Source organism: Cucurbita maxima, unplaced genomic scaffold, assembly GCF_002738345.1.
Source record: "Cucurbita maxima cultivar Rimu unplaced genomic scaffold, Cmax_1.0 Cma_Scf00131, whole genome shotgun sequence".
Lineage (NCBI taxonomy): Eukaryota > Viridiplantae > Streptophyta > Magnoliopsida > Cucurbitales > Cucurbitaceae > Cucurbita > Cucurbita maxima.
In genome coordinates, this window is record NW_019272147.1 from 36,539 (window position 1) to 56,408 (window position 19,870).

A 19,870-nucleotide genomic window follows, 5' to 3' on the forward strand; every position below is an offset into this window, starting at 1 on the left:
CCATTCAACAACTGCTTTGAAGATCTGCCATAACTTTATTGAATTTCTTTTTCTGATATAATCATAATAGCGATGATAATAATAGACTATTGAATAGTAATATCATCCAAAATAAGGATTAACTAATAATACTCCTAGTACATTTATGTGTTTAATGAATTATGTTTTGAGAGAATATTTGAGAAAACCTGTCGTGTATTTTGATGATATTTTAATTTATTCGAAGATTTTGTATGAACATGTGGAGCATGTTAAGTCAGTTTTGATTATACTAAAAAGAAAATAGGAACTTTAGGCTAATTTTAATATGGGTAGTTTTTGCATGGAAAAATTTTGACTTCATAGTTGGAAAAAATGGAGGCAAAGTAGATGAAGAGAAAGTTAAAAGTAATTAGGGATTGTCCAACACCAAAAAAATGCGAGTGGAGTTCAGATTTATAAAAGATTTAGTACATAGCTACTCCATTAAATGACTTAGTGAAAAATAATCTTGTTTTTAAATGGGAAGAAATGCAAGAGAATGCATTCAATGAGCTTAATAAGAAATTAACCAATGCACGGTTACTTGTCTTACCTAACCTTGATAAAACTTTTGAAATTAGATGTGATGCAAATGATTTGGTCATAGGTGTTGTTTTGATGCAAGATGGAAAACTATTAAGTGAAAAATTAAATAGGGCACTATTGAATTATCCTACTCATGAGAAAAATTGTTTGCTTTAGTTCCTAGTTCCTAGGTTGCAATGTGTAAAACTATTTATGGCCTAGAGAAGTTGTGATCCACTTTTATCTTGAAAACTTGAAGTATGGGTCAGATTTTTTCGTACTTATAGTTCCAAATCTTGAATGGTGAGAGGTAATCTAATTCTAGCTTTATACAAAGAATTTTGTACAAAGTGTTAATTTCTTAGAGACCATAGGAATGCATTTATGTTACTATCAACCAAATTTAATTTCTAAACATTAATAGGAAATGTTGTCATTTATGTTTTCAACCATGTTATTTTTATAATGTTATTATCATATTTAAAATGAATTTTATTTAAATCCATGGCCGTTTTTAAACCAACTTAATTTCAATAATTTTTCATACATGATAGTAATGATATATGTAGTACGTATTTTATTATAATCCATCCTTTTTAAGGCCCAGCTTCCTCGATGACACTCGTTTCTTGAGAGGAAGCCCGTAAGTGAAAGCCTAAAGAGGACTATCTGCTAGCAGTGGGCTTAGGCCGTTATAAATAGTATCAGAGTCAGACACTGGGTCATGTGCCAACGAGGAGGCTATTCCCTGAAAGGGGTAGACACGAGGCGGTGTGCCAGTAAGGACGCTGAGCCCCAAAAGGGGGTGGATTTGGCGGGAGTCCCACATTAATTGGAGAAAGGAACGAGTGTCAGCGAGGAAGCTGGCCTGAAGAGGAGTGGATTGTGAGATTACACAATCCCACATTGGTTGGGGAGGAGAACGAAACACCCTTATAAGGGCGTGGAAACCTTTCCCTAGCACTCGTTTTAAAGCCTTGAGGAGAAACCCGTAAGGAAAAGCCCAAAGAGAACAATATCTAGCAGGTCTGGCCCTTACATTAAGGCTATTCCAATAATCACAAGTTTGACTCAACTTTTCAACGAAGTTTGTGAAGATTCAAGCCAAATTAGAGTCTGCGAACGTAGAGTTATTAAAGAGGAAGTCAAGGGTAATCCAACCATGCAACGAAGTTTGTGAAGATTCAAGCCATTAAAGTCGGTAAACATAGGGGTATTAAAGAGGAAGTCAAGGGCAATCCAACCATGCAACTAAGTTTGTGAAGATTCAAGCCAAATTAGAGTCGGAAAACGTAGGGTTATTAAAGAGGAAGTCAAGGGCAATCCAACCATGACTTACCACCAAACTCTTTGAACTTACTCTTACATGTTTAGAAGATGATGACTCACATCTTTGTAGGACGATCTCGAGGATTGAAAACCCTTGAAATGTATTTACCTAGTCTAGTCAAGTTCTTAAAATGATGGTAAGAGGATGTTTTCAACTAACAAAGACTTAAGTTGGAACAAAATGCTACATAGCATCTTAGAAATTCAATAGACTTCTTTAGTTACGGAATATGACTAAGATAAAGTTTAAATTATGTGTTTCCTGCTTTAGATGATCGATAAGAATATTTTCCCTACACTAGTTTTTAATAATATTATTATTATATTATTATATTGAAAAAAAAAATTTGAAAATTTTCCTTGCTCTTAATCTCTATCTTGAATTTCTCTTTTAACCCAATACAATAGTCTACATTAATTTCTATTTTTTTTTTTTTTTTTTTGACACTTTTCTTCTCTATCAAAACTCATTTATCTCTCCATATTTTTTTACCACTGACTTCTATAATTCTTCAATTCTCAATTTTTGTGTGTTCATACACTAGGAGATACCTCTTCTCCTTGTACGATGGTATGGATGCGTATGCTACGAAACAGGAAAATGATCATTATATTTACCAAAATGGTGTTATTACGGTCGCTATTCTTAACGGGTGTTCGACATCAACAGCTACCAGAGAATGCTTGCTCGAGTAGAAAGGGGCCCAGGAGGTGTGCGGATCGACTAATGAGCCCATACTCACATGTGTGGAGCATGTGTAGAAATTAAGCACACATCCAATTGTCCGCTTAAAAATAGTCTCTCTAGGAAAATAGACTGATATGATAGATCTCACTCATGATCTGTATGTGCTTGCATTTAACCCCGATAAGGGGGGTCGCTTATTGAGTATTTGTTAAAACACTCAAACCACATCCTGTATGGCTGACGACGACATCGCAACTCGAGACAATGACACATGGATTTATTCTTAGACTTAGGCTAGGATAGGATGTTTTTAATTTAAATGTTTATTTATTCTTATTTAGTCTTTCATTGTGTGGTTTTAAAGATATTTTCAAACAGAAAGTCCATGGCAGTGTTTTAAGATGAAAATTATGTTTTATAAAAGTTTAAATTAAATGAAGTATATTTGCATTCAATGTTCATGATATGTATACAATAGCGACTCTAGATTAAAAAGAAAATTTAGGGTCATTATAGCGTCGTTATGAAGACCATAGAACTGAAGCTAGGGTAGTTTCATTTATGTTTAAATTGTAGTCCTTAGGGGTTAGATCATAGCGTTTTTGTTACTTTGAACTTATTTTTTTTTTTTTTTGTGCTATTTCATTGATGTTTACTTTTCGTTGAAATGAATTTTATGAACATTTAAATCCATGACATCATTTAAGTTCATGACTACTGACGATGACATTGTAAGTCGAGATAATAACATATGCGTAAGACATGTATATTTATTCTAGACATAGATTAGAATAAAATGTTTTTATCCTTAATTTTTATTTATTTTATTTAGAAATTTGTTAGGTTGTTTTATTCTTTTTTAAATTACAATATTACCTTTTTACTTTTTATAATTATAACTGTTTCAAAATTATTGGATATTTTGGTACTAATTATTTTATTCAATAGTTTATTATTATTATTATTATTATTATTATTATTATATTATGCGTTCTACATAGAAGAAATGTGGAACATTTGGATCTCAAAGTCGAAGAAATTCAATATGGTGAATGCAATTCTTCAAAGGAGTTTGAATGCTGAAGCTATTTCTTCATATGAATTGTTGAAAGTTGCCACATTACCCGCCCTTGAAAACACAATCTGCAATAAAGTTTTAGATTATGACTTCAATTGCATATTTAGTCTGATATATATAATTACCGGTCCATGTACAGCTGACAACGATATCGCAAGTAAAGATTATGACACATGCATATGACAATTGTATTTAAATTCTTAGACATTTGGTTACAATAGAGCATTGTCACTTTTAATATCTATTTTCTTTTATCTAATATTTCTAAGTTTATGAAATTGTTTTATGAAAATGTTGGCAAATATTTATGCATGAAAAGCTACGTCGTACATACTGTAGCGACTTTAGATCCCTAGAAAACTAGGGTTGTTACAATTCTTAACATTAATTTGATATCTTATGTAAAAATATGATTACCTGATAATCTTCAAGGGTTCGTGATTTAAACCGAGCAGCGCAATAATCAAAATAGTATTCCCAAGTTCGTATGAAACCTTGATCGAACCCGAGTTGAAGTATTTTGCTGAAACAAAATATAAATTAGATTTCGATTCGAAATCATTTACTATGATAATGGTTTCTTACATTTGATTGTTCAAAATCATTTATTATAATAATGGTTTCTTACCTTTGATTGTTCAAGAAATTCTTTCTCCAACACCTCAATGTTTGATAGTAATGAATTCCAATATTTTCCAAGTGCTCCACACTGTATCCAAAGGACTTTTTTCATTATTTGTTAATAATTATTGTTGAAAATGAAGAACATAAATTAACTATTTACCAAAGCCTTGATGCAGAAGCCATGGCCGTTGTTATTCTACTTAATGATGGAAGGCATCCTCCTTGAAATATATATTCTTTTATAAAACCAGCACTTAGCCGATACTCTTTCTAATATTCGTCTGGCATTGATATGAACTAATGCAAAAAAAAAAAAAAAAAAATATTATAAATAAAGAGTAATTAAAAGAATTAATTATAAGTAAAAAATAAAAAAAAAATTAATTAAACCTGTAGAACAAGAAGACCATTGTCCTCTAACACTGATTCACAAGAACCAAAAAAATCTTCCATGAATTCGTGGCCAACCGCTTCTATCATCCCACTGCCAAAAAAATAAATAAATAAATAAATAGTTAGGTTAACATTAAGATGTTTTTAAATAGATTCACCCATCTAATAAATCACGGTTGGTTTGGTGAATAACACATGTGGCACTATGGATGGTTCAACGTGTCTAACGTGTGAAGATGACACATTGCGCTAGATCCGACATGCATTCGCAAACTAATGCGCAGTTCAACTCGTGTACCAAGATGCAACTCGATTCAACATCGAGACTTGAATGTCCGAGAAATTAGAACCCTAATTTTACTTGAATTAGAACCTACCAGAGAAATTAGAAACTTTGGGGCCCCTAACAAGTGGAAAAGCTAGTTTAGGAAGGCACACTTCACCAAGTAAGAAACCACACCAAATTTAGATAAATAATACTTGTAGGCATCGAAAGAACGTGCTAGCATGAGATCATTCATTAACTCAGGTGGTTATAAAATGCATGTTAAGAACTTTTGAATAGCATTTTCTTTATGATCATGCACTATATGAATGTTATGGTAAAATTACTATTATGTCCCTAGGAGGAGATTTTCGAGTAGCATGCTATTTTATGTAATTTATAAGCTAAAAAATAGAATAAGCATGACTAGAATACGAATTGGGCAATATGGATGAATATGTTATGTATGATGTAAGAAATTACTAAAATGTGATTATGACGGGATTTGTGATGAAAGTTGTTTTATATGTATTTCGTTGTGTTAGAAAGGAGGACAGACTATTAAAATTTGTGCTCTGGGTGATTGATAGATGTTATCTCCTTGTTGAGCTTGCTTGATTATATGTTTGTATATATATTTGCATGGTCAAGTATGTTCTAGCTCTAAGAGTTTGACGGTATGTTCTCCCTATAGAGTATGTTTGTCTGCACAAAGTTAAGGCTAGATGATAACATAGGTTAGTACGCCACCAATGCACTTAGCACCTTACGATTGTGAGTGACGGTCAGAGGGTATACATTCTAGTGCTCCCAGACTAAGAAAGACTCGAAGAGTTAGAATAGAGCATCCTGGCGTAATAAGTTTACGTTAAGCCACCTATGTGCCTTGGAAATCCAATAGACCTCCTCAACTCCCAGATATGACTAAGGTGAAGTTTAAATTATGGATTACATTCTTAGGTGATCGATAGGCATATCTCCCTATCGAAGCATCCATGAAAAAAGTCAATTAAGATTAGAACGCTACAGCTAGCGCGATTTACTTATTGACCCAAGTCAATACATTTCTAGTAGATCTTGCACTTCAGGATTGTGAGAGATTAGAGGTTTAGACTTGTGTGCACATAGAGATTAGTTTAGTCCAAGGAGCTAACCTCGAACGTCCTGAAAATGAGAGATGTGATTTAAACTTTCTAGATACCTCTAAGAACCTAGTAGACCTCTACGACATCCATGAATGACAAAAGTAGTCTCATAGCCTGATAGCAGTAGTATAGTGTGTGAGGACCTCCACTTCCCTCTTGACTCTGGTACAGTACCGTTGAGTTAGCCATGAAGTTGGTTAGGAATGTGTGACTCAATGGTTTGTTGGATTACTCTACACGCATCCTGTTGTCGGGTGTTGATCATGCGGGTAATTAGTAGTTACCCTGCATGGAGGATTCGTCCTATGGGAGAGCTTTGATCATGCAGATAACCAATGGAGCGACACGTATTGGGTGTAGTGCCCCCTAACCCTGGGCAACTAAATGACTTGTGGGATTGATTCGGCAACTAAATGACTTGTGGGATTGACGAGTAGGCTAGCACTCATCATGTTGTTCCCACCTAATATGAAGTCTATGAAGGTAGTGCCTCATATTCGGATACCGGTTACCACTTTTTAGGCTAAGCTACCTATCCAAGACTCTACACAGTAAGAAAAATACACTTGTTGCCTAGAGTTTACCATGGTCACTTGCTAAATCATGGATGTGATGAAAGCTTACAAATAGATTGCTTACTCGGTACATTTACATATTCATACCCTTTTCCCTCTCTTTTCGGGTGTTCACTAGTTTTCGGTTGAGGTGAAGGAGCATTCGAAAGCTGTGTGGTCAGAGAGGGGATCGTTCTGTGGTGTCGGTCTGTTTTCATTTTTTTTTTTCAATGGTATCTCAAACCCATTTTTCTCTTTTATAATAAATTTAAAGAACACCTTCTTATAATTAGATTTTCTTTTGTATTTTACTTTTTTTCTCACATTCTTCTTTTTAGTTTTGATCGAGTTTCAAAATCCCAAAATTTGGGTTGTGACAATCCTCTACTTATTCAACTTTTTTTTTTTAATTCATGAATCTATCGAACAAGAAGTTAAAAGTTTAATGTCTTATTTGATGCAAAACTAAAAGTTTAGTGTAAAGTTTTCATTTTCAAAGTTTAAGGACATTAAGCTAGATTCAAAGTTCATGAATCTAAAAAGTTTTGTGATCTATTAGATACATACTAAATCTATAATTTAATCAAATAATTATTATGTTATAGTACTAATTCATGCATATTATGACTAATAGCTTTATTTCATTTGAAAACTCACCACGATAGGATCCTATCATATTTAGTTGTACTTGATAATTCTCGATAGTCGCAAAGAAGAAACTCAATATGATCCTACAAGAAGGTTGGATCAAAATGATTAGTAATGAAACCAAGTAATAGTGTAAAATGACTATAATACCCCTAACATAACTTACCTTTTATTCATTACCCAACTGATCTCCTAATATCGTAAAACTTTATATGAAGCCTTATTTTACAATGTGAAAGAATTATATAAAGTTTTAGAACTATTGATCACGGTTGGGGTTCGAACTAAGTTTAAAGGTGGTAAAATGACCAAAATGTCCCTAACGTTCATTTAAAATATTTCAAGGTCCAAATACCCTCCTAATGATCCAGTATTTTAATTAAGGTCTATATACAACTACATGAAGGGTTATGTTATATTTCAAGATGTTTGGATCAAGTTTAAAATCTAAAGAAGTTAGGGGTATAAGTTATGGCTTAAGAGAAATACAGAAGTGCCTCTAATGGTTAACCAAGATTTATGGAGGCCTAGAAGTTTAATATGACTTAAGCTCACTTTAGGATAGTGAATATGACTTAAGCTCAATAAATGTTACCAAGTATTATGATTAGGGGGTGTCATAAGCTTCATGCTATGCTTAGGTTAGCCCTTGATTTTTAAGTAACCAGATACTAGCCTAATTCAATAGGAGCTCAAGGTTAGCACTTGATTATTAAGTAATAAGGATGCTGCTTCATGATAAGCTTTATCTCTTGATTCTTAAGTAACGAAGAAACTACCTAACTCAAACAACAATCGAAAGAAGTAAAATAGGCACATAAGAAAGAGATATTACCTGAAGGCCAAGATCTTGAACCCTTTTTTGGGCATATTTCAATTGTTGTTTGGACAAAGTAATGCCGGTACAGTGACATCCATTTGCTTAACTATTTCAATAGCTAAAGTTCCCCAACCACACCCCATATCCAAAACCTTATGCTTTTTGTTGATTCGTGCCTATTAAGAAGTAAGGATTAGGTAACGTAAAATATATTTAGTTGTGTAATAATTAATAATCACCTTCTTAATAAGAATAGAGATTTTCCTCAATTGTGCAATCCTCAAATCTTCATCTTCCCTCTTTGTTAAGAAAACAATGCAAATCATCATATAGATTATGAGATTTTTAATAAATAAAAGTTGGTTATACGAACCTTAAAGATGGCACATGAGTACATCATTGTATCGTCTAAGAAGAGAGAGAAAAGTTCATTGCTCTATACAACCAAATAAATTATTCAATAAAAGAGAATAATTTGATACAAATGGTATTAAGATAGAATAATTAGAAATGTTATTGGATATTGAGAGGAGAATAATTTGATACAAATGGTATTAAGATAGTAATTAGAAATGTTATTGGATATTGAGAGTATATTAATAATTAAGTTGTAAGGTTGATAGGGTGATTTGTTCTATAATTCTTCACCTCCAGATTCAAAATCTATAATTTTAAAGAGATTCAACCAGTTTAATTTTTGAAGTTTCTATAGAAATGTTCACTTTATTTAGTAATATGGGTAGGAGATATAAATTATTGTAAACTTTTTTTAACCATAATTTTATATCTTTGGATCACTTCTAGTCTCACAATTTATTTACTCAAACGCTACCATCTCATACTTATTTGAGTTATCTTATATTTCTTTTGTTTGTTATTTTTCACTGTTATTCTAGTTATCTTTTGATTGAATACGAATAAGATTGAAGAGATATCATCAATCTAAAGACGAAAAGAAAAAGACTAAGAAACTGATGCATCCATATACTACCAAGTCGTAATGACGAGAAATATTTTTACGAGCTTGTGCAATGGTGTTCTTTCTTAAAGTATGCTGAAAGAAATACTTTGTAGATGCTATAGTTGCCGTAAATAGTGGAGGAGACCACCATCCCCTACAAAAAGTAGATCACTATTACTAACATTAAAAAATTACCAATTCAATGTTATTATTGTTGTCCTAAAATAATTTTTATGTTCGTGTTTAACAAGTCTTTAAACTTTAAAAATATTGAATAAGAATATAACTTGTTTATTGGTAGCTTTCAATATAAATTTTCTAGTTTATAGATCCATTAAATATAAAAGGAAAGTTTCAAGAAATTGTTATTAATTAAAAGATTAAAGGTTTAAAGACTTATTATGAACTTATAAACTTAACTTAATAAGTCACTCCCTTTAAGAGAATTGTTGGTAGACTTGATAGAATAAGTTAGGGAACAACTATAGGAAAATTGGTAGTAGATAGACAAGTTTTATGCTTTAACGAGAAAGATCGTTTGTCAGTTTCTTAACTTGAGGAGAAAGTTTAGGAAGCTAGTTAGTACTTCACAATAATAACAAAGAGAAATGAAAGTTAAGTGCTTGAGGTTCCTTGTTTCAAAAACATCTCTCCCCTCACATTGTTCTTTTTGCTATCTTTATTTGATGTATTTCGATCGTTTAAACACTTGTTAAATTTATTGAATATATTAGAAACACAAAAATGTAAATTCAAGAACCTATTAAAAACTTTTAATGTGAGATCCACATCGGTTGGAGAGGAAAACAAAACATTTCCTATATGGGTGTGAAAACTTCTCCCGAGTAGACACGTTTCAAAACCATGAAACTAACGGCGATATATAACCGGGCTAAAACAGACAATATTTGTTAATGGTGGTCATGGGCCATTACAAATAGTATTAGACCAAGATACTGGGCGGTATGCCAGCGAAGACGCTGGACCCCAAGGGGGTGGATAGGATACCCATATACATTTTTTTTTATAAAGGAGTGAAAACCTCTCCCTAACAAATAAATTTTATAACGGTGAGCCTAACGACGATATGTAACAGGACGATACATAACACGCTAAAACTGATAATATCTATCAGTGGTGGGGTCTTACGATTAAGCTCCTTCAAAAATGAAACTCGTAATTAAAATGTCTTATAATTCATATTTACCTTCTCGTATTAGAAGAATTTGTATCCTTATTAGCAATAAGAAGCTGCAAAAGAGAAGATAAGCATGAATGAGGACGATCATTAAGAACCTTAATTAGGATTAGGAAGAAATGAAGTAATTAAGCTCACCAAAATAAGGTTAAGAAGACCTTCTTCTTTATCCATTAATGAAAATTCTCCATTGATATATGCATTGGCAAGTCCTAAGTCAGCTTCTCTCATAACCTTCCAAAATAAATTATATTTTATCCTTTTCTTTCAACAATTTTTTTTTAAATTAATAAAATAAATAAATAATTAAATTACCTTCCAATAAAACTGAGGGCTGTGAACTTTTAGAACAACCTTTCCGAGGAAGCTGTTAGTTATTGTTCCCTCAAAGCTGTTAATTTGATGACATTATACTGTCATCAAATTTATTATAACCAATATGAGTTCTCATTAAGAATGAAACAAATGAATATAGTATCGTGTTGACTCACATTAACGATCCGGTCGATATGTATCGACCAAGAAATCTTGTAACAAAAAGGCGTGCTCCTTTTACTGTCAGAGACGATATCGTGTGTTTTGGATTGTTTAAAAGAATGAACGTTGCCATGCTACTTGCCTGCATTCAAGGTTTTTGTGTTGCTAAAATTAAATCAAATTATTCAAAATCTACGGAATAGAATTAAGGAATAGATTGGCACCATTCTTAAAATTACTTAAAATTACATTCTTGAGTCAAAACAATGTTTTTGTTTTTTTGTTTTTTGTTTGTAGACGTTGGCTCTTCTATCTTAGTTCTATTTTCACCTTTTTATAAAAAATGTTTCTAAAATTCATATTTGAAGGTGTTACCTGAAGTAGTTAACGAAAAGCTTTTATTTCTCAAAAGTTGAAATTAAAAAGAGGAAAAAAAAACCATTAATATGAATGTTACTGAATGAATCTAAATATGTTACGAAATGAAGATATGACGACAAAAATAAAATAAAAGTCATGTTTGAAAGTGAAAGCAAGAAAGGTTACCTTGATATGATCCATAAAATCAATGTTCTCTTCTCTTCTCTTCTCTTCGATGCTATCATACTCATTTATAGCCGGAGGTTCCACAATAAATATAATTGTATACTAATAAATGTAAGAGAGAAACTACGGCATCTTATCAAGGCCAACCTAAAGGCCGACCTAGAGCTAAGAGGACATGCATTTATATAAGTTTAGAAGTTTTTTTGTGAGAGATCTCATATCGATTGGAGAGAGAAATGATTGTCAGCAAGGATGCTGGACCCTGAAGAAGGGTGGATTGTGAGACCCTACATCGATTGGAGAGATAAACGAAGTATTTTCTATAAGGTTGTGAAAATCTATCCCAATAGACGTGTTATAAAAACCTTGTAGAAGCTCGAAAGTAAAAGTTCAAAAAGGACAATGTCTGCTAGTGGTGTGCTTGAATTGTTACAAATTGTTACAAATGGTATAAGAGCCAAAAACTAAGCGGTATGTCAGTGAGGACACTGGGCCCAAAAGGGGAGAGTACTGTGAGAAATCTCACATCGATTGGAGAGAGGAATGAGTGGGAGCAAGAACATTGAGCCGTGAAGGAAGTCGATTGTAAGATCCCACGTCGGTTGGAAAGGGAAACGAAATGATTGCCAACAAGGACTCTGAGCTCTGAAAGGGGTGGATTGTGAAATCCCACCTCCATTAGAGAGAAAACTGAATCATTTTTTATAAGAGAGTGTCTAATTGATATTATTAGACATTTTTGAAATAATGTATCCATCTACTACCAAATTAGTTTAACCATGGTATAAATGTATTGATGTATAATATTTAGATTAGTTAATCTTAATTATAAAATTATTATAAATATTTATATAATTATAAACATAAATATATAAAAGAAGAATGAAACTTATATACGAATGTAAGTTTTTAAAAATGGGCTTATCAGTTAATTGTTAGATTATTTTAACTCTTTTCTTAAATGATTAAATTACTATCACAATTTAATAATTCAGGTTCATAATTATAATAAATGGAATGTGTAAAAGTATTTTGGAAAGTGAAAGTACTAATGAAATTGAAAAATAATGAGATAGGGAAGAGAGGATACCAAAAGTTAAACGGACCGTTCTCCGCATTAATTTATGTTTGGTTCAAAATAAAAGCGTTGGCCGAATAAATTCATTTAAATTTCAATTAAATTGAAATTATGAGGACCTATTTAATATAACTATTTATTACAAACTTAATCCATCCAATTATTTTACAAAGACATAAAAAAGTGTAGCCCCTAATGCTCCGGACTGAATCAGACTCAAAGAGATGGAATCGAGGAACCTAGAGACGTGAATCTATGTCAAGGCTGCCAAATCGCCCTAGGGACTTAAAAGACCACCACGACAACTCTAGTACATAAAGGTATCCACCTAGGCCGATTGTAGACAATAAAGTTTATGGAGATTCCACTTCCCTTTCCATTCCAGTACCATACTGTTGAGTTAGGTGTGCGGTTGGATAGGAACATGCTACTTGATAGTTCACTTGGATTCCTTTGCAGGGTGAGTGAGTGTTGATCTTACGGGTAGTCAAGGAAGCTAACACATACGGGGTGGCACCCCTAATTTTAGGTGACTACATGGCTTGTGGGACGAGTTCCTTAAATACCTCCCATGGATGATGAGCAAGCTAGCACTCACCATGTTGTCCCCACCTATTAGAGAGAGTTTTGTGAGGTATCACCTTAACCTTGGACACCGGTTACCACTGCCGTAGTCTCCCAAGTCTATGAACAACGACAGATCTCCACCTAGAGCCTAGAGTAAAGTCCATGATCACAAGCTAGGTCTAAGTTGTGATGAGAGCCTACAGATAAATTGCTTACTAGATATATTTATTTACTCACCCTTTTTCCCTTTTATTTTTTTTAGGTGTTCACAAGTTAATGGTCTATTTTTTTCATTTTTTGTATTACATTTTATAATTCTATCCCAAATCCATTTTCCCATGGTAATAAATTTAAACAATATTAACGGTATTTATTTTGTATTTTTATTGTGATATTGTTCCACTAATCTGATTTTGATTTTACTTCATTTTATTATTTTATTTTATTTTTATTTATTTTTGCTTTTATCTTTTTAGTCTCCAGGTTGATATGAACCAAGAGACATCACTCATACAATATACTCTAAATTACTCTAAATTGTAATCTACCTAAAATTTATAACATGTAACTTCATTCTTCTTCGATGTAGCATGAATTAAAAATATCTTTTGATAATTTCAACTATATTTGCTTCTCATCTTCATTGAAGTATATTGTATGATTGATGTCTCTTGGTTCATGTCACGGGTTTTGATGACTGAAAATTCGAGTTTTGACACCTTGGATTTTTCATACAAGGAATAATATTAAATTATAAATAAAATAATTGTTAAATAATTAATTACAAGACTAGCTCGAGGATGAGACTATGAATCCTCCTAAAAGAGAGGTAGATATTCATGACAAACTTCATGAACAAAAAAAACTACAAATAAAGGCACTCGTTTGCTTCATATGCAAGGTGGCCTATCGAGAATCTGAATACCCAAAAAGGGTGGTTCTCCATGTCATTCAAGTCAAAGCGTCAAAAACCCATGCATGGGGGACTTTGAAGTACTATTTGCTTTCCAAAAGAGAGTGGGAGAGACAAAAGAGCCAATAGAATGATGTTTTATGTACATTGAGGTCTTGGTTAACTATAGATTTGCCAAGAGTAGAATGATCAATTCTAGAGTCATCCACAACTTCATGATAGAGAACAAAGAGAAACACTTGAACACTCTCAAGCATCAAGACACTGGGACGATAAAACTGTCAATTTTGTAATTTTGTAGCCTTACCTATCTCAAAAGTTGCAAAGAGAACTTTGATCAAGTTGGAGACTTGGATTGAGCAAACTGATTTTATGATAATCAAGATGAAGGATTTCAATGTCATGTTGGGAATAGATTTTTTTTCTTAAAGGTAAGGTCATTTCCATGCCCCAAACAAAATGCTTCGTGGTTATGAGGTCAAACCACACCATCATTCAAATCCATACCCGATAACCAAAAGGGTGAAGATGATATCGATGTTATAATTGAGACTCAAACTTTCCTATTATGAACCCACGCTCATCATCGTTCCCATTATTGAAGAGGAGGGCTCGAGTGAGCAAATTCAAATAAAAACCTCACAAGTCACAAGAGGAAAACATCACAACATATGGCTTCTCCACCTAGAGTGATAGATCTAAAATTGATTTAGTATTAGGGACGAGATCCTCTATTACAAATATGTGTCGTTTGCCTCAATCGGAGCTAGCTGAATCTCATAAATAGTTAAATGACTTGTTGAATGTCAAATTTTTTAGTGATCACTCGAATGCTGAGGAGAGGTCCAAGCGAATACCTCCACCAAAAGGTGGAGACAAATCTCCCAAGGAACTAGTGTCTAATCGGGAAAAAAACATCCAAACGAATGAATAGAATAACTGGTTGGAAACACAAGCTGCAAAAAGTTTGGAAGTGAAGACAAAGTTCTAATCAAGCTTAGATCCGATCAACTTCGATTCCAAAGCAATAAGAATCAGTAGTTGATGCAAAAATACTATAGACCGGTCAAAGTCATGTAGAAGGTTTGGAAGGGATCCTATAGGAACCAATTGCTCCCATGGATGAGGACTAGTTATTTATCCACGTCATAAACTTGAAATGTATCCCAATCGAGAAGACACCAATAACAATGCGGCAACACGACCTCTTGCCATAATGAAGAATCTCATTACGAAGGAAGTAGAAGAGAATTTGGTTAAATGATACATCAACGGATCAAGAAAAGACTTATAAAATTTCTTGGTAGATCGGAAGAGATATCACAATGCTGAGATCGGTTGGAAACACTTCGAGAGGGCTAAAGTCAGCCTCATTCTACATTGCTTAGTTCGTGAAGAGTTAGTTGATAAAGATGTCAACCAATTGAGTGGAGGAGAATATCACAAGCATGCTTGTCAAAGGTCCGTTACCTATAGTCGCATTCTAGATGTCACTATCATGTTTGTCCAAGGTGTGTTGTCAGTGACCTCATGCTCGTTCCAATCCCTTTTACTTGTTTTTACGGAGTTAGGTCTTTATCATTTCTATTATGTCAATTCGAAGGTGTATGACCGTTCACCAAAATCATGTTTATACATACCAAGATCAAAATGCCTCAAAACTTACTATAGGGGGATGTGACAAGTTTTCAATTCTTCCTATCGTGGTTATATACAAGTCCTAATAGTTGCTTAAGGCGCCCCATCTTTCTATTTAGAAGATATCTCTCTCATCCCTCACTTATTTTACCTTTTCATGGATCTCTCTCTCCATCCATCCCCTTGGAGATTTGTTGGCTCTACACCAATTAGATTTTAGTTCATTCATTTTAAACTGATCAAGTCTAATTTACAAACTTTCAACTACTCGTGCTTAAATGATTCTACAAAATTAAGTGATAAAAGGAAAGAACCTATCATAGTGATAATTGGGTTCAATTTAATCAAAGGAGAAAAGAGATGTCTATCATATTGATACAAATCTATCACCAAGCGACCATAAAAAAAAAAAGTCTATAAATGATAAAAAAAATTTGTTGATAGATATAAAAACGGCATATTATTGATATACTCTATCATTGATAGACTTTAAGACTTCAAAAAATGTAACATTATTAAATTATTTCTTTGTGTGATGCATTTGTAACTTTATTGGATAGTTACAAATATGACAAACAATTCTACCTCTCATTATTTGTGACATTTTTGCAAATAAAAAGTCACCAACTTTCTATTACATCACTAACAACGACATGATAAAAAAATATATAATAGCATTTTGTTCTATTGCATAGTTCTTTAGGTGACCTAAACAAATAATTAAACATCCATTTTTAGAAAATAATTTGTTGGAAAAATTAGGTTTTTTTTAGTTAAAATCTTCCCATACCTTTTTAAGTTAGAACAAAAATAAAATAATATTGACAAAGAATTTTTTTTTTTTTAATTTAATACTTTTAAAAATGAGAGATCAATCATTAAAATGATAATCAGTGTCTTATCTTATAAGATAGACTTAAATTTAAAAATTAAATTTACCGACATGACATAGATAATTAAAAAGGGTTAAACCATATAAAAACAATAATGATTAAATAGAATAAGAATAAAATAGTACAGATAATTAAAATTATAGTTAGAAGAGTAAGCATTAACCTATAAATATCACTCCACACCTCTTCTATTATGCTATCACTTGCTTCCTTTTTTTTCTCTCTCATGCTTATCATGAACACTTGTATCATTAAGTTTTCTTTCTCTCTTCTTGTAATCTTGCATGTTTTTCTTTCCCTTCTACTTTTGTTTTTTAACCATGCCTCAACTGCTGAATTAACATTCAATATTGTTACTCTCAGAGCTAAGCCCAATGAAAAGACTGATGCCTTGCCTGTGCTTCAAACGACATGGGCTAAGGCCTGTGACTCATCTAAACCAGCCATTATTTACGTTCCCGAGGATATATTCTTCGTTCGAAGTGCGAGATTTAATGGGCCTTGTAAGAACAATGCTATTACTGTTCTCATTGATGGAACTCTTGTGGCTTCCTCGGACATTCAAGTTTTAGCTGAATCTAGTTCTTGGATTTTGTTTAATCATATAAATGGGCTTTCCATTACTGGCGGTCTTATTGATGGACAAGGAACTACCTTATGGAATTACAAACACTCAGGGAAGAGTTGCTCCATGGGTATGCAGAATTTGAGTTTGCTCCATACAAAAAAAATTGATTTTTTTTAAACCCAAAGTTGAAAGAAAATAGAATGGATTAATTACAATATTATTTTAAATTTTTACTAATTCTGGCTTTCGATTGTTTTGAATTGATAGAGTCTTCAAATAAATGATGGAAAGAAGTGAACATCAATGGATTATCTTCAATTAACAGCCAATTGTTCAGCATTGTCATGAATCGGTGCCAAAATGTGCATATGACAGGTGTGAATGTCTTTTCTGCAGGCGATAGTCCAAACAGTGATGGCATCCATGTGCAACAATCATCAGATGTGACCATCCTCAACTCGAACATCAAAAATGGTGACGACTGGTCTCCATCGGTCCAGAGACATTTAACATGTGGATGAAAAGTATTACATGTGGACCTAGACATGGAATCAGGTAACTAGAGATAGATTAGGATGAGCATGTTTAAAAATGTTTTTTAAAGAGTTTAAATAAATTTGTCACATTCAATTTTAAAAGATAAAACTAAACATAAAATTAAATTTAAATGATTAAAATATATTCTAAAGTTATTTTGAACGGGAGAAAAATGATTTAAATTATTTTAAAATTATTTTGGATAAAAATAGTTATATAATATATAATATAAAAGTGTATATAATATATTTTGAACGGGAGAAAAATGATTTAAATTATTTTGGATAAATTATTTTGGAAATTAAAACTCATGAAATATTTGATATTTTGTTGAAGGTGTTTGTAGCATTGGGAGCTTAGGGATGGAGGCTTAGGAGGATGGAGTGCATAACATTACATTGAAATCATCTACATTCACGGGGACTCAAAATGGAGTAAGGATTAAGTCTTGGGAAAGATCAAGCAATGGATTCGCTACAAAAGTTCATAATTAATCAAAATTATTGTCCACATCTCAAAGATTGTCCTGGTCAGGGATATTTTCCTCATTAATCTCATACATGTTAAATTTTTTCTAATTATATTTAAGCTTAAATCGAAGGAATAGAACTTAATTTTTTTATTTTATAAATAATTGATTTATTTTATCTTTGTTTGAAATTTGTTTAGGTTTAAGATGGATACTAAATTATTAGTATTATTATTTTTTTTTTTGTACATTAAATTACTTTTATAGGTAATAAATTAGGGATGCTATTATTCTCCGATGTCTTAAAATGGTATGAAGCTTTTATGATTTTATTTTTTAATTTATCCAAAATATCTAATATCATTAGAGATAATTGCTCTAACTTATATATACTATCTAGAAAATTTAAGACTATGGTCGATTTATATCTTATTATTGAATTCCTAGTTTATATTTGGTTTTATAATATAACTTAGGATTCTGAAGTTAAAGTTAGCGAAGTAACATACGAAGACATCAAGGTAACTTCGGCCACTGAAATAGCAATCAGTTTTGATTGTAGCCCAACAAATCATTGCACTGGATTAAGCTTGATAGACATAAAGCTAACTTACGAGAATCACATCGCTAAAGCTTTATGTAAAAATGCTGAAGGAATTACCTATGGTGTGGTTGAACCTTCTAGTTGCTTAGCATCGGCAAACCTTATCCATATACTATAGACCCTTTAGTTATTCTTAAACATGATCCTCTTGTATGTGAATCACATATGGGATAATATTAAATTTTAAATAAAATAATCAAAGTTATTATTAAAATTAAACAATTAATTACGAGGCTTTAGGGAATAATCTTAACACTCTCGACCACTAAGATATTCTGACATTTTCTCCACTGTTTATGTTACCATAGTTTATCTGATTGACCTAGATCATAGATGGTAGCATCATGGTATCTACTTATTCCAACGCTTGTTCTTAGCACGCCTTTCCTTATAAGGAATTTGAGCAGGATAGGTCTCAGTCAAGGCTCTACCTGCTCTATCTTCTCGTATAGTACCACTTCAGGTTTTAAGATCCATAATCTATCATCATGTCATAGACTCCAAGTTATTAGGTATTGTAACCAATTGTATCCTAATTAGTTCAAAAGACAGTAACTGACATATGCATATAATTCACATAAGGAGTGAGATCATGCCTACTAACCCTACAACTTACATACCTTGTCAAGACGAGGTGAGCTTAAGTCAAGTTGTAGATTGTCATGGTCATGCTTGTCCAAGGCGTGTTGCCTACGGTCGCGTGCAAGATGTCCTAATTATGCTTTTCATGACGTGTTGTCCACAGCCGCATGTCCGTTCCAAACCCCTTTACTTACTTTCAAGTTAGATAGGCATTCACTATTATTGTTGTGTTAGTACGGGGGTGTATAACCTATCAAAAAAATTGTGTCTACACCCGTCAGGGCTAAAATACCTCAAAATGTACTATAAGGTATGTGACTAGTCATTAATTCTTCCTATTCAGGTTATATGCTATCAAAGTTGTGGTTGTTGCTTATTTTCTTTTAGGCTGTACTATTGCTTTCTTACAACAACAACAACAAAAAAAAAAAAAAAAAAGAAAAAAAAGAAAAAAGAAAAAAAAAATACATTTCCTTCCTTACCATTTCTAAAACACTTTCTTTGAAACTGGCCAAGACTTAATCAAGCATACTGTTAAACCTTTCTGTTTGTCCATCAGTTTTGGGGTGATTACTCGAAGAGATGGCTCGACCCCAATAGCTTGAACAATTCAGTCCAAAAGGATCCTGTGAATCTCGGATCGCGATCGCTAACAATGCTAGTGGGAATGCCCCACAACTTGACTACGTGTTGAAAAACTAATTGTATGGTCGTTTTGGCCGAGCATGACTTGCGGGTCGGGATAAATA

General features: G+C 32.7%; 2 protein-coding genes across 2 annotated transcripts; one reads left to right on the forward strand and one right to left on the reverse strand.

The window, feature by feature from the left end:
* Window positions 1–3,625: 3,625 nt before the first annotated feature.
* LOC111473548 (tuberculostearic acid methyltransferase UfaA1-like) lies at window positions 3,626–10,483 on the reverse strand. Its single transcript, XM_023119024.1, is given in 13 exon segments — window positions 3,626–3,706; window positions 4,059–4,164; window positions 4,270–4,350; window positions 4,426–4,562; window positions 4,656–4,749; window positions 7,280–7,353; window positions 8,106–8,188; window positions 8,191–8,266; window positions 8,330–8,389; window positions 8,464–8,526; window positions 9,082–9,205; window positions 10,259–10,302; window positions 10,388–10,483. Coding segments are annotated over 13 exon segments (1,116 nt in total). The 5' UTR covers window positions 10,481–10,483.
* Window positions 10,484–16,596: 6,113 nt separating this feature from the next.
* Window positions 16,597–17,450, forward strand: LOC111473549 (polygalacturonase-like). The gene is made up of 2 exons (XM_023119025.1): window positions 16,597–17,056; window positions 17,326–17,450. The coding sequence occupies exons 1-2, from the start codon at window positions 16,597–16,599 to the stop codon at window positions 17,448–17,450; spliced, it is 585 nt and encodes a 194-aa protein (XP_022974793.1).
* Window positions 17,451–19,870: the final 2,420 nt, after the last annotated feature.

Excerpts from the sequence above, each read along its gene's own strand:
- LOC111473549 (XM_023119025.1), top strand. The coding sequence starts at position 16,597 with ATGAACACTTGTATCATTAAGTTTTCTTTCTCTCTTCTTGTAATCTTG. Across the intron at positions 17,057-17,325 it reads AGGGAAGAGTTGCTCCATGG|GCGATAGTCCAAACAGTGAT; the intron begins GTATGCAGAATT and ends TCTTTTCTGCAG.